Consider the following 14,673-nt stretch of genomic DNA (forward strand, 5'->3'; position numbering starts at 1 on the left):
CTTTGAAGCACGATCACGCAATGACACACACACACACACACACCATTTTTTTCTTTACAATTTTCAGCGACAAAATGGAGTTTTAAATAAAAAGAAACAATACCCACCACGCGGTTTGTGGGATCCAAAAAGCAGATTTGGCGTTTCAAAACCGCGTTTCTTTCAATTCCTTTCCCCCTTTTCATCGTTCTTTAAAACCCTTCTCTCCAAATCCCTCCTTCTCTGCACCTTCCTCCTCCTCCAACAATGGAATCCGTGATGAACCTTCTGTTCTTGGCGGTTTTGTTCGTTGCTGGGTATGTCAATTTCCTCATGTATTTCCCCACCAAGAGATTCACCGCGTGGTTCCAATCTATAAAACCCTCTCCCCAATCTGTCCATTTCAAACCCACCGCCGTTCCTCCGCTGTCTCCGGCGCCGGAAAAGAAGAAATCAGAGATGAAGAAGGTGTTTGGGACATTTGACAAGAACAACGATGGGTTCATAACGAAGAAGGAGCTGATGGAATCGCTGAAGAACATGAGTATGATGATTACAGAGAGGGAAGCAGAGGAAATGGTGAAAGGGGTGGATGAAAATGGAGATGGGTTGATTGATTTTGAGGAGTTTTGTGTTTTGGGGGAGAAATTAGTGATGGGTTTTGAAGAAAAACAGAGGAGGGTTGAAGATGAAGATGAAGATGAAGATGAAGATGAAGATGAAGATGAACTGAGAGAGGCTTTTGGAGTGTTTGATAAGGACAAAGATGGAGTGATATCAGTGGAGGAATTGGGCTTGGTGCTGTCTTGTTTGGGGATGAATGAAGGGAAGAAACTTGAGAATTGTAAGGAAATGATCAAGAAAGTGGATTTGGATGGGGATGGAATGGTGAATTTTGATGAGTTTAAGAGGATGATGAGAAGTGGAACAACTCTGGTTTTCAATTGATTATGCACTTCTTACTCTATTTCTACACTAAATTTGTTCATATGCTTTGCTTTTTCATTTCAAATTCTCTTAGAACAACACATTTTCTACTGATTTCTTCTGTAAATTTGTGCCTCTCCCTCTATGATATGAAGCCTATGGTAGGATGGAAGTATATATACCATATTGTCCACTTTGGACATAAGTCATTTGTGTTTATGCCCATGATTCCTATCGAGCAAAAGAGCTGTTCGGTGATTCATAGGTTGCAACACCTCCGATCGTTAGCTCCTCGTGTTGTTGTATCACTTCTAGGGCTGATTGACCGACGTCGGAGACATACTTTTCATGGATTCTATCAAGAGAGACAAGTCGGGAGCATGACTTTGATATCACTAATTAGGGTTGTTAGAACTACATACAAATTTTCGTAATCTCATGATCATATGATGTTGTCTATTTTGAATACAAGCTTTCGCTATTTTGATTATCGAGTGATTTTTAGGATTTATGTCGGTTTTCTATTTGATAGTCTTTCTTTTATAAATATATTTATAAGATTAAGATATTATTTTTTTTCGTGTTTTATTCTAATTTAATAATTTTAAATCTCTAAATTTAATTAGTATAAAAAATATTATACAAACCTTTTTAATAAATTTATAATTATTATTTAACTAGCAACAATTTAGTTTTAATTTAGTTTTAAGTTCTATTAAAAAATTAATAATATTTTAACTTACTAATAAGTATATTTTTAATAATTTTTTTAGAAAAATATGTATAATAATATAAAAAAAATATTTTAAAAATGCATTATTAACAATTTGTGAATCGCCATACATATTGAGTTGCGAAAACTTCTAGATAGGTATTCCACACATGAACTAAATTCTTTCTGGTTAAAGAATCTCTTTTTAGTTGCTCTAAAGAATCTCTTTCTAGTTGCTTTGGAACAATTAGGAGATTCTCTAAGAGAGATATGGGTTCTGCTCCTGGTGGCAACATGCTATGGGGTGGCAGTCCCGCTTATGGGATCAAATCAATACGTTCGAAGAAGAAAGATTGGAATATCAATCTCAATCCCATCAATCGAATCGCGTTTTCGAGAAATACGAGACGACAAATTTGTTTTAATCGTTTTTATAACAATAGTTGATAAATAACTATGAGGTTACGGTTTCTCATTTTTATAATTGTATATTAAAAGAAGACAATAAATAATTAATAGACTAATTTAAATACTAATAATTTAACGTGCTTGAAATCATCTTCTTTTTTTTAATCTGAGAGAAGACTTGGTATCGTTTGTTTAGTTCCACCAGGCACTCTTATTTTTCTAAAGTCTTGATGTAAATAGCACCGAGCTCGAGATCAAAGACACAAATCTAAATTCATATCAATTAATAAGATAAAATTAATTTATTTCTAGACGAGTTTCATAAAAAATTAAAAATTAAAAATTAAAATTAATTTAAGCTTTTGAAAGTGGGACTAAATAAACTTCTTTTAATCATTGAAAGTATGGAAAATGATACTTTTAACTTATTAATTTTTCGGTGGGAATTAGATACTTCTAGAAGAATAGATTCAGAAAGTTTCTTTTTTTTTTTTTCTGTCGAAGTTATTACAGACATTACTCAAATCAAGCCAATTACTTTATATATATTCACATGTCAAGTCAGGAGTTGGTGTACTGAACCTAAAGATAGAAAAATCCAACCTTATATTAAGTAATTAAATAGCTATATCTCTTTCTCTTTCTCTCTCTACCTCTTAACTGTAGCTAAACGATAATTAACATCCACTACCTTAGCGTTACTTTCAAACCCGAGATATAATTTCATGGTAACAGAAGATGTTAAAAACCTGTTAGAATGACTTTTCAAGTATTTAAACTACGATTTAAAGTCATTTCAAACATGTCCTAATGCACTAACTCATAACGGGTGAGTTACCTTACAATTTCAAATCGAACAAAGTATCCCGCCAGACCGCTGCTCGAAATATATCTTTGCCAAGCCTGTGGTGCTGTCCAGATGAGAATTTCTTTTACCAAACAGCATCATAAGGTTGCTGTATACAGTTAAAAAGGCAAAACCCATTGATGAAGCATGGTATAAAGATCACCCTACTGCTTTTATGAAAATCACCCATCAGTGGGCTATGGTTGTGTGCTCAAAAGTGAAAGGATCCTAGGCATTATAGAGCATAATTGGTAGAACAGGAATGAACTAGGTGCATTGCTGTTATGAGAAGGTGGGGAGAGCATATTTCAATCTAGAATGGGGTATCCGAAAAAGTAGACATTTAGACAGGCATATGAAAGAAAGTAGTGAAACTTTTCAATCGAAATGTTATTCTGTGTATTCCAATCAGCTTCGAACTATAATCAGGTAATGAAAACACAAAAAAAAAAAATATCTATGAGAATCAAATTTAGTCCAAATATCAGGATAGAAGCAACAAAAAGAAGAAGAAAAGGAATTAATCACTGTACTGACATGGAAAAGTAGATGCCTCGACTCTTTTATACCTTCTAGATAAAAAAGAGGAACCCACAAACATGCTACTGATTGAAGTTCAGGTTGATCATCTTACTATTTTGATAGAATAGAAGTCTTGTGAGGATCGAGTTTACCGCGGTTTCAATGTAGCGATGTCTGATTAGAAAACATCAGGGTGGAAACGACCCGGAATGGAGCTACTTTGTTGAGCTTGCTTGAGATGCACTGTAAGTGCATAGTTATTCACCTAGTTCATTAAAAGATGCGAGAGATATCAGACTATAAGTATGCGTGAAACCATAAAGTATGGTGCTAATGATATTTTTTCATGAGAAATTATGTTTTTAGTAAGGAAGGAAGCAAGATCTTAGAGCATTTATGGAACCAACCTCAAGGGTTTTCAATTGTTCCTGGTATTGAGAGACTAATTCCTTAAGATGTTGCAACTCCTGGTTCCTGCCTTCGTATTCTTTCTGACGTTCGTGCTGGATTGAGACAGCTCGTTTGAGAATATTGTTTTCCTGAATAAGAGCTTCCACTTGTTCCCTAAGCATCTTGTTTTCCTAAAATTAGATAAACGAGATAAAAATCACGAACATTATAGTGGCAGATCATTGGTGCATAAACAAATAGCAGAAATTGTAGAAGTTCCAAAACCTGATGAAAGTTATTTGCTGCCTCTGCATTTGCACGGGCACAGATGGACTTTTCAAGAACCTCAAGAACTCTTGAAGCACGGCTTCGTGCATCATCCATGTTTGAGGCACTTGTCATTTCTCTCACAAAGAGATCCACCCATTCTGCCCCATTTGTGGGAAGATTCTCAGAAGCTGTTGCATTCTCAGAAATTGCAGCTTCTCCTTGCGGTTCTGCTTCTTCTTAAACGAAAAGATAAAATTCATTAGATGTATCTAACAACTGGATCTAAAGGCATCAGAAGAAGCTTGAAGATGAAATTGGCAAGCATCCTTCAAACTGTTTTTATTAATAATCTGTTTAAAATGCATTGGAGATTCCAATTTGAGGAGCAGAATATGCAAGCGCTTATACAGAATCTTTTGAATTGTTTAGGTTTTGACTTAAACTGAAGGTATCTCGTAGCCTCCATAAAATGCAACCAAGCAAACAGTTAAAGTTAGTATGGTCGTACATTGAGAGAATAGGTCAGTGTCTCTCAAAAGAAAAATCAACTCTAAAAGGCACAAATATGACGGGGGGGAAAGGATTTCTACTCAGGTAAACAAGGAATTAAGAGATCGACAAAGGGAATATTACAGTGTACTCTTCCCCATGGGCGTAAGCAGATAAGGAGTTGGCTCGATGCCAAATTCCGGGAGGAGGGACGAAACACCGAGTCGAAAGAAAGGATAATTACAAAAGGGAAGTTACAGAAAAGTTCTCCAATCCACTGAACTCAGAAACAATGAAACATCATATAGAAATCAATTTGTAGAAAAGGCTAAAAAAGAAATACATTCCTAAAATTGATTGGCAGCAAACTAACTTCCACCAAGAAACATCGAAGAACGTTTTCCATGAATGATGTTGGGAATGTCATTATTTACTCTAATTGCAAGAATCTGCCTCTGCTAAAAAGGATCTTAAACAAAAACCTTCTATATAAGACAACGTCATCAGAACTGATAAAGCTCTGCATGACATCACCAAGGTTGATCCTAGGCACTCTCTGATGCCAATCCAAGCTGACTTAAGTAAGTAACCAGACTTCCTCACCAGTCAATGTCCTAATGCCCTAAAAATGCTTAACTGGCCCATATTTTGGTAAGAAAATAGAAGATAACTTATTTCACATGGCTATTCTTGTGAGATTCTTGTGAGATGCCACATCGATTGGAGAGGGGAACAAAGCACTCTTTATAAAGGTGTGGAAATCTCTTCCTAGCAGATGCGTTTTAAAACCTTGAGGGGAAGCCCGGAAGGGAAAGTCCAAAGAGAATAATATCTACTAGCAGTGGGCTTTGGCTGTTACAAATGGTATCAGAGCCAGACACCGGACGAGTGCCAGCGTGGACGCTGGACCCCGAAAGGGGGTGGATTGTGAGATCCCACATCAATTGGAGAGGGGAACAAAGCACCCTTTATAAGGGTGTTTCTCCCTAGCGGAGAAGCTCAGAAAGGAAAGTCCAAAGAGGATACTATCTGCTAGTGGTGGGTTAGGCTGTTACAATTCTCTACGAGTTAGTTATAAATTTTGATGGAACTACTACTCCTAATCCAGGTCAAGTTGATTCGAGGTATAAAAATGATATCAGAAAGCCAGACTGCGTGGCAAATGAGACAAACCTAGCTTCACTAAGAAATGTAAAACAAAAACAAAATGCACAATCTGAGGATTGTTTGGTTTCCAGAAGTCCAAACTTAATGGAGCATAGAATTGAAACGCTTATATTTCGAAAATTTGTGTACGGTGTGTGCAAATGAATTTGATATAGAAGCTTGGTTCCACGTGAACCATGTTCGGTTCGTTGGCTACGTTACTAGTAAACTCACGATCCATAGTTTGTGAAAAGCAAATCCATGTGCCAAATCTAAGTTTGACTTCTCAACTTCTGGTTAATCTAATCTAAACAGCAAGCCAAAGACCCCTGTTATGATTTTACACAATGAATCCCTATCATTCCTTCTCCTATGAAAAGTTTATCAAGAACATATAACACTTCAGAGTATGTCAAGAATTTCTCTAGTATTTATGCATCCATGAACAAAATATTGAAATCTCGTCTCGTGCACTCTCTTGCAGTCGTAAAATTGAAAATATTCCCTTACAGAGCATTGAGAATATAATTATTAAGTCCAAGATGCAGTTCAATAGAGATCAAATACAAACCTTGGGATTGAGGTTGAATATTTGTTTCCAAAGCTACATCGGAGGTGTTTGAAGCACTGCCCAAGTTTCTGTCATTATAACCCAAATGAAGCTGGTTCAAACTTCTAATGGCTAAATCGAGATCATCACCACATTCTTCAAGTACCCTCTCTAGAAGCTAGAATAACAATTTCAAAGCAATCAGTATGTATTCATGTATTCATTCCCTCGAATTATAAAGCAAAAAATCTTTCATCAGAAATGCCTTCAAACAAAATGATTAAAGCATTTCGAATTTATAATTCCTCATCCTAAACAGACCTGCTTATCCATATCAGGAAAATTTTCGCAAAGATAATCAACTAAATGAGCCGATTGTGAGGAGGACGTCTGGGGGAACGGAAACACAGATTGATTCGATGACCTCGGAGGCGAAAACCGCACAGGCGAAGAAGATGAACAACGAATTCTCTTAGAGACGGGATGCGGAGACTGGTCTTCAAATAAGGATCTCTTCCCGCACACGATGGCAGACATGTTTCAGCGCCGCTGCTCAGCCTCCTCTATTCTTTAAGTGCTCGATCCGCACCCAAACCTTCAATCAAATTCATGCAGCAAATCCACCGGATCCAAACTAAAACATCTTCAACAATATTCCCATTCAACAGAAAAAAAAAAACGCAGAGAAAACGATCGAATTAGGATAAAATCCTCAAGATCTCATCCACCAAAAACAAAATTAATTACAACAAACTCAATTCCAAGGGATTTCAGATGGAAAACGAATCAGGAAAGATAGAAATTCTTAGCATTTGAAGCTCTAAAACTTCGGCTCATCTTCGTTTATGCTACGAAGATTCCGATCGTCGTCTGCATATTCTCACCAACGAGATTAAAAGAACGAACAATTCAGAACCGACACGTCGTACGAAGAAAAAGAAGAAGGCCTTTGAAAATTTCTCCTTGACACGTGCTCGTTGTTTATTGGTTCATTTCACATTGTGGATGTTGCTTCATTCTTGTATGAATCTGAACGTCCGTTCTCTGCAGGACTGAAAAGAAAATGAATATAAATTATATAATTAATAATTAAGTAAATTCTATTACTTTATAAATTATATAATTAATAATTAAGTAAATTCTATTACTTTTTAATTAGGTCTTTTTTTTTAATATTATTGAATTCTAAATAAGCCTTTGGACTAGTTTAGGCCCAACCAAAGTTTGAGTTTCTTTAATATGACTATACTATGTACAAGTTAATTGTCCGTTTTAGCCCATTACCTACTAAGCGTTTTAGCCCATTACCTACTGTCGTCAGCCTCAAGGTTTTAAAACGCATGTGCTAGGGAGAGGTTTCCACATCCTTATAAAGAATGTTTCATTCTTTTTTTCCAACCGATGTGGGATCTCACAATCCGACCCCCTTAGGGGCCTAACGTCCTCGCTAGCACACTGCCTGTTGTCTGGCTCTCATACCATTTAAAACAGCTCAAGCCCACCTCTAACAAATATTGTCTTCTTTATCGAGTTACTCTAGGGAAAAGGTTTCCACGCCCTTATAAGGAATGTTTCATTCTTCTTTCCAACTAATGTAGGATCTCACAATCCGCGACCCTCTTAGGGGCCCAACGTCCTCGCTAGTACACCGCTTGGTGTCTGGCTCTCATACTATTTATAACAACCCAAGCCCACCCATAACCGATATTGTCTGCTTTATCCTGTTACACTAGTGAAAAGTTTCCACGCCCTTATAAGAAATGCTTCATTCTTCTTTCCAACTAATGTGGGATCTCACAATCCGATCCTCTTAGGGGCCCAACGTCCTCGCTAGTACACCACTTGACGTCTGACTCTCATGCCATTTAAAACAGCCCAAGCCCACCCCTAATAGATATTGTCTGTTTTATCCCGTTAGCTATCGTCATCAACCTCATAATTTTAAAACTGTCTGTCAGGAAGAGGTTTTCACGCTCTTATAATGAATGTTTCGTTTCTCTCTCCAACCAATGTGGATCTCACTTACATGATCATACGTAATCATGAAGCTTATTCATAAGGTAAATGATACAATTACCATAACAATTTAATAATACATGAATAAATTTGGCAGCTGACAAGCAAGCAGAAGTGAGCACAATCTTGTTCTTATTTCCCATTGAGCTTGCAATACGCATATACGCAAGATCCCATAAACCCAAGTGACTGTCCAACAACATTGAGCTAAGAACACACCACCAAAAGAAAGCTTGTCAAGTTAAAAAAAGAACCAAAAAATGCATAACAAAAACTTCTAGCTAAAGAGATTGGCTTACGAAATCGTAGGGAAGACCTCCGAATAGAAACCACCCGATCCCAATCGTGAACACGTCCTATTATTGAACGAGCACAAAAATTAAGAATCTCGAGTTCTTAGTGCCAGTTTGGAATAACTTTTCAAAAAAGTCATTTCAAACCGACCCGATACAAGCGTGAAGAAAAAAAATGAATAAACCGTTCATAAACTAAACAAATTTCAACTTTTTGACTCTGAAACGGGAACAGAGTATTTTGTGTGAAAATTCTCTTATCATTAGTATAGAGAAGGAACTCGGGAGTACCTAATTTCAAAAATATTCTAAGTGTTAGCTTAAGAACGTGTAGGAATTAAGCACGACTCACCTTCAAATTACCGCAAACGGTTTGTGTGAGCGCTGAATTGAGAGTTGTATTTAGAAATACATAGTAGTTGATCGAGAAAGCCATTATACAGGAGAGAAGCATCACAAGCTGCAAGCATTTAATGGAGGTAAGAAATTAAGAACTAATTGTAACAGACACAACAACGAGATTTGAATGTATGACCTTAAAAGAAGCCATACATGTCAATTATAACTGAATTATACATAAACTATTTGAGGTGATCTCGAAAATTTATGAAGCGGAGGAAAGAGACGGTCAACCTTCTTGTAGTTTTTTATGGGTTGTTACCTCGGGTCACCTTCATTACCGGCTAGGTTTGATTGACCCGACACTAAAAAATATAGGCTTAAAACTCAATTTTGGCCTAAATCCAAAAGACACTGTTTGAGTATTGGTCAGATCGATCCAATCTTCAATAACCAAACCCATAACCTAACTCTTGGCTTAGCTCATTATCAAAGTTTGGATCGGTTAAACTTTTGACTTTCAGACAAGGTTGGATATTTGCATGTCTGGACATAAAAGAAGCGGTACATGCCATTTATGTCATTTACAACTGTTGTATTTTTTGTTGTTATCCCGGGATCACCTTCATTACTAATCGAGTTAGATTGACCCGACACTAAAAAATGCAGGCTCAAAACTCGGTTTTGGCCCAAATCCAATGCACTTAAAGACACTGTTTAAGTCTTGGTCAGGTCGGTCCAATCTTTAATAACTTAACCCATGATCTAACTTTTGGTTTAGCTCATTATCAAAATTTGAATCGATCAAACGTTTAACGTTGAGTCAATATTAGATCGAGTTGAGCAAGACGATATGAACACATACCAGGAAGCCAAAGGAAAATATGTAAGGAAAATTTAATGTCGTTTCGATGTCTCCCTTGATCGTAATCCATAATAGCAAAAAAGGCCCACATATTACCCCTACAAATATAAAGAAAACATTTTCATAGCCAACTCAAGACACGACCGAAAATCCAAAAGCTTCCTCTTACCATTGCACCACATGAGGCCAAACGTATTCAGACCACTCGATTTCCCTGTAAATTATCGATCATAAGCCAATTTAAATATAGCTCAGTTGCTCGTTAATTTATTAATGGGTGCATTAGAAACGACTTCTAAGTACAAATAAAATAATAAAAACTCATTTCGAATAAACCCCATATCTTTAACCAAATGATTAGACGTTCAAATCCCGACACTCACGAAAAAAGAAAAGTGATTATTACCGATACGAGCGATAGAAGCAAGATATACAGCGGTAGATATATTTGCCAGGAAGACTACACCATAGGCGTAGATGTCAAATGACAAATCTCCAGCTCCAGCTACAATTGCACCGAGTATAATCATCCCCACACTGATCAATTCCCGATTTATCAAATAGGGAATGAATTAGCATCGCATATATAAGAAATTAAGAAATATCTAATAGATTCATGAACATTTTAATTTAATGTCGCGTAACCTTATGAATTTAAAAAATTAATTTTTTTTATTTACATTAGCATTTATTTTATAAAATTTAAAAATAATTATATGAAAATTATGATTATTATTTAACATATTTTAAACTAAAATGGTATAAAATCCAAAATAAAAAAAATATATATATCCACCAAACATGCTTACCTGGCAACGACAAACGATGAATGGGTCTGACCTGTCAACACGTACTCAGCAATCATTGTAAATGCTACGGTAGTTCTCCTCAACGTTGTATACATGGGAACATTGATCCCACGAACGGATTCCATGGTCACAAGCTTTTATCAAGGAAAACGGCGTTATTACATTTTGGGAAAGGTTCTAATTTTGGTAATATTCTTATACCATGTGATACAATACCATGTAAAGCAAATATGATATGGCTAGAGGAAGTGTTTGAACCAATGTCTTATATGGTACCAAGATTATCGACCTTCCAGAACCGACGCCTTCAGGGTCGTTTACCGTGAAAGAGATGATCTTCCAATGACGCAATGCGTATAGAAGTGAGCACGAACATATAATCTGAAGAAAACCGACCAGGATAATTAGCTAAATGAGTAAAAATAAATTATGAAAGCTTTCTGAGAATTGGAAGTGGGACCCGAATTCTTTGGGTACGTGAACCCCTAATTCACTCGACACGAAAACTCTATTACCTGAAAAAGAGTGATGACATTGACACAGGGAAACCTGTACGAAGAAAGAGCGGCTTTGTTGAACATGAGCAACAGAACTGCAGGGTGGTTAGCAACACAATATCACGGTAGGTATTAGTTCATGCAAAGAAGACATATATACTCGGCCATAGGTATCATTATCTAATCTATCAGATTAAGCTCCGTTCGATAATCATTTAAGTTTTCATTCTTGGAAACGGAGTAAGTGATCATGTCGAATAAAACATGCTGGAATGACTCGTATTGGTCTGTGAGGATAGTTTTCATTCTTAGAAACGAGGTGGAAGTAACCAGATCATGTCGTGGTGGATGCAAATGAATGTTGGTACATAGATATCGAATCTAGATTCAGAATCTTAGACATGGGGCGTCACATTTATAGTAAACTTTTCAACTTTTTTCTCGACACTGACACGAGAATTTTTATCACAATGGTATTCCACTAAAAATGGCTTTCATCTTCCAAGACCCACGACTTCCTCGCTCTCTCTATCGTCCCATCGGGTTTAAATATAAAATTTTTAAATCGCCAATGAATTCAAAAGTTTAAGTGGGTTGTTTATGATATGTCGGAACTTTCCAAAAAAACATATTCGTTCATGATTGATAATTAGGAGCTAGCTAACTCGAACGTTTAAGTTGATGGGTCACCGTAAATCTAAACATATAAGTATTCAATATTCTAATTGGCTAGTGGGTTCGGAGATATGGGAACTTAAAAGTTTAAGCGGATGGTTTACGATATGGAAATCGTATTCATGAGATAAATATTAAGTAGGACGGGGAAAGACGAACCAGCAGAAGCCATATAAGAAACGGCGGCATAAGCTCCTCTCTTAGTCATGGCGGATGCAGCTTTCCGGTCATCATCTTCTCCATCCTTCTGCACCACTGGCAGCAGCGCCGTCTCAGCTCTCTCGGACGCCATGGCTTCTCAACTTCTTTTCTTGCTCCTCTCAAATGGCGTCTTTAAAGCGTTCAACACTTGGTCTGTGGAATCCATGAATGCATGCATTTTATTTATTTTCCTTCCAATTTTGGGATCTTTGTTCTTTGGTTAAATATAAAAAATAGTATTTCCATATTTGCTCCTTTCAAAATTAAATTTAAATCATTTTTCTATTTTAGAATTATTTAATCTTTTTTAATAAGTGTTTTCTGATGCGCTAATTTAGAGAAGGATCGTGGGTTTATAATCAAATAATATTATCTCTATTGTTCTGAGGCTTTTTGGGAAGCCCAAAGCAAAGTCGTGAGAGCTTATATTTAAAGTGGACAATATCATACCATTGTCGAGAGTCGTGATTTGTGATGTCCCACATTGGTTGGAGAGGAGAACAAACTACCATTTATAAGGGAACAAACCTTCCTCTAGCAAACGCGTTTTAAATCCTCGAGGGGAAGTCCGAAAGGGAAAGCTCCAAAAGGACAATATCTGCTAGCGGTGGGCCTGGGTCGTTACAAATGGTATCAGAGCTAAACACCGGACGATGTGTCAACCTTCTCGCTGGCCCCAAAGGGGGTGGATTTGGGGGCCGTCTCACAGGGGCGGTCCCACATCGATTGGAGGAAGGAAAGAGTGCCAACGAGGACGCTGGCCCCGAAGGGGGTGGATTGTGATGTCTCACATTGGTTGGGGAGAACAAACTACCATTTATCAGGGTGTGGAAACCTTCCCCTAGCAGACGTGTTTTAAAGCCTTAAGGGGAAGCCCGAAAGGAAAAGCCAAAATAGGACAATATCTAGGGTGTGGAAACCTTCCCCTAGCAGACGTGTTTTAAAGCCTTAAGGGGAAGTCCGAAAGGAAAAGCCAAAATAGGACAATATCTGCTAGCGGTGGGCGTGAGTCGTTACATGATTCCTAACATGGTATCAGAGTCATGCCCTTAAGGGGAAGCCCGAAAGGAAAAGCCAAAATAGGACAATATCTGCTAGCGGTGGGCGTGAGTCGTTACATGATTCCTAACATGGTATCAGAGTCATGCCCTAAAGTTAGCTTTTATTCAAAATCGCCTCAATTCATCCATGTTCCTTCATTTACTCGAGTGTCACATTTTATATATGTCAGATGCCTACCTATTAGATAAAAAATAAAATATTATGGAAAGTAGTTATAGACAATTTAAATTAAAAATAATATATTTTTTAACCTGCCATTTAAATTTTTGTATTTGCAAATATACCCAAAATTGAGTAATAATTGAATAATGATAAAGATGCCTTTCATAATTTTCTTTAATACAATAATGACAAGATAAAATAATAATAATAATAATTATCACTGAAAAGCATGCTTTAGCAAATACATTTAATAGCCGATAATTATAAGACCGTTAATACTAGCATTATGTTCCAATTTATGCCTATATGTAATAATTTAGAACTTACATTCAGTACAAAATTTTGTAATAAATGATATTAGAGCCGGACACTAGGCAATGTGATATGAACCACGACTAAGCAATTTTCATACCTCAAGGTCCACTTACAAAGATGAGAGCCAAGAATCTACAACAAACCTTGTACACTTATATTCAAGCTATGGTGAGCTCATCAATAAATTATATAAGAAGTTGGAGACCTTCCTTATATGTTTTGCAAAGTTGAGTTTCATGAAAGAAATGCATTAAATGCACTATAAGTTACATTTAATGAACTCAGCTAAATTTATGGCACTAGTCCAAGGATGAAAGCACGTTTCATTGCACTATTTAATTATAATTTAAATATTTGTAGTCCAAGGATGAAAGCACGTTTCATTGCACTATTTAATTATAATTTAAATATTTGTTTGTTTTTCATATAGAAGTTAAGGTTTTATGGTAACCTACCTAGGTTATCATATTCCACCGTTAACTAGCCATTTCAATATGGAGGTTATGGGTATTTCTCATTTAATTTAGGAGTTATGTGTCATATAGGTTAAGGTTGTAAAAACTATATAAAGTATTCTTTTCGATAAGAGACATCACATTTTGAAATTAAAAAAACAATAAAATTTTAATTTTTTAGCTTTGTTGAGAGCTAATATTTTCTTCGTAAATTATTGTGTTTAGAACTTGCATCTTAGAGTCATTCAGGTGGTATTGGTCAAACCTCTTTGTGGAGTGATTCGAATCACGAGTTTTCTTTACTCTTGATCTTGATCATCAAGGTAATCCGTTCCATACTTTCCCTTGGGTTGATTCCATATCACAATGTGCCAGCGAGGAGATTGAGTTTGAAGTTTGTAGAAATGATCAGGTAGTACTCCCCACGATTCCGATCCAGAGTATGTGCCTATCCACCCACGAAAGGGGTGGACACGAGGCAGTGTGTTAGCAAAAACGGTTGTAAGGTCCCATATTGGATGAGAAGGAGAACGAAACATTATTTACAAAGGTGTGGAAACCTCTCCATAGGATACACATTTTAAATACGGGAGAGAAAGCTTGGGAGGGAGAGCACAAAGACGACAATATCTATTAATAGTGGGTTTGAGCGATTATAATTTAGTCTCTAAACTTTACAACCGAACAATTTTATTTATTTTCAAAAAAAGCATATGATTGTTTTCTACAAATATTAATTGCTAC

The 14,673-nt window shown here is 36.5% G+C and overlaps 3 protein-coding genes across 5 annotated transcripts; 1 reads left to right on the forward strand and 2 right to left on the reverse strand.

Annotated features, from left to right (window-relative positions):
- Positions 1-154: 154 nt before the first annotated feature.
- Positions 155-1,482, forward strand: LOC111804949 (calmodulin-like protein 3). Its single transcript, XM_023689789.2, has one exon. It carries the CDS (start codon positions 247-249, stop codon positions 925-927), a length of 681 nt encoding a protein of 226 aa, XP_023545557.2. The 5' UTR covers positions 155-246; the 3' UTR covers positions 928-1,482.
- Positions 1,483-3,229: 1,747 nt separating this feature from the next.
- LOC111805913 (uncharacterized) lies at positions 3,230-7,158 on the reverse strand. Of its 3 annotated transcripts, none has more exons than XM_023691207.2 (5): positions 6,562-7,158; positions 6,262-6,418; positions 4,071-4,282; positions 3,803-3,976; positions 3,230-3,660 (listed from the first exon to the last, which is right to left on the reverse strand). In XM_023691207.2, the coding sequence occupies exons 1-5, from the start codon at positions 6,775-6,777 to the stop codon at positions 3,574-3,576; spliced, it is 846 nt and encodes a 281-aa protein (XP_023546975.2). In that variant the 5' UTR covers positions 6,778-7,158; the 3' UTR covers positions 3,230-3,573. The 3 variants fall into 3 exon arrangements, with proteins under 3 accessions (XP_023546975.2, XP_023546973.2, XP_023546974.2); XM_023691205.2 differs by having other exon boundaries at positions 4,071-4,291; XM_023691206.2 differs by having other exon boundaries at positions 4,071-4,288; positions 6,562-7,157.
- Positions 7,159-8,216: 1,058 nt separating this feature from the next.
- On the reverse strand, positions 8,217-12,026 carry LOC111806006 (UDP-N-acetylglucosamine transporter UGNT1). The gene is made up of 10 exons (XM_023691325.2): positions 11,894-12,026; positions 11,078-11,154; positions 10,779-10,943; positions 10,563-10,696; positions 10,160-10,290; positions 9,923-9,967; positions 9,754-9,851; positions 8,902-9,009; positions 8,556-8,612; positions 8,217-8,463 (listed from the first exon to the last, which is right to left on the reverse strand). The coding sequence occupies exons 1-10, from the start codon at positions 12,024-12,026 to the stop codon at positions 8,389-8,391; spliced, it is 1,023 nt and encodes a 340-aa protein (XP_023547093.1). The 3' UTR covers positions 8,217-8,388.
- Positions 12,027-14,673: the final 2,647 nt, after the last annotated feature.

The sequence above is a fragment of the Cucurbita pepo genome, chromosome 11 (assembly GCF_057944985.1).
Source record: "Cucurbita pepo subsp. pepo isolate OVF chromosome 11, ASM5794498v1, whole genome shotgun sequence".
NCBI lineage: Eukaryota > Viridiplantae > Streptophyta > Magnoliopsida > Cucurbitales > Cucurbitaceae > Cucurbita > Cucurbita pepo.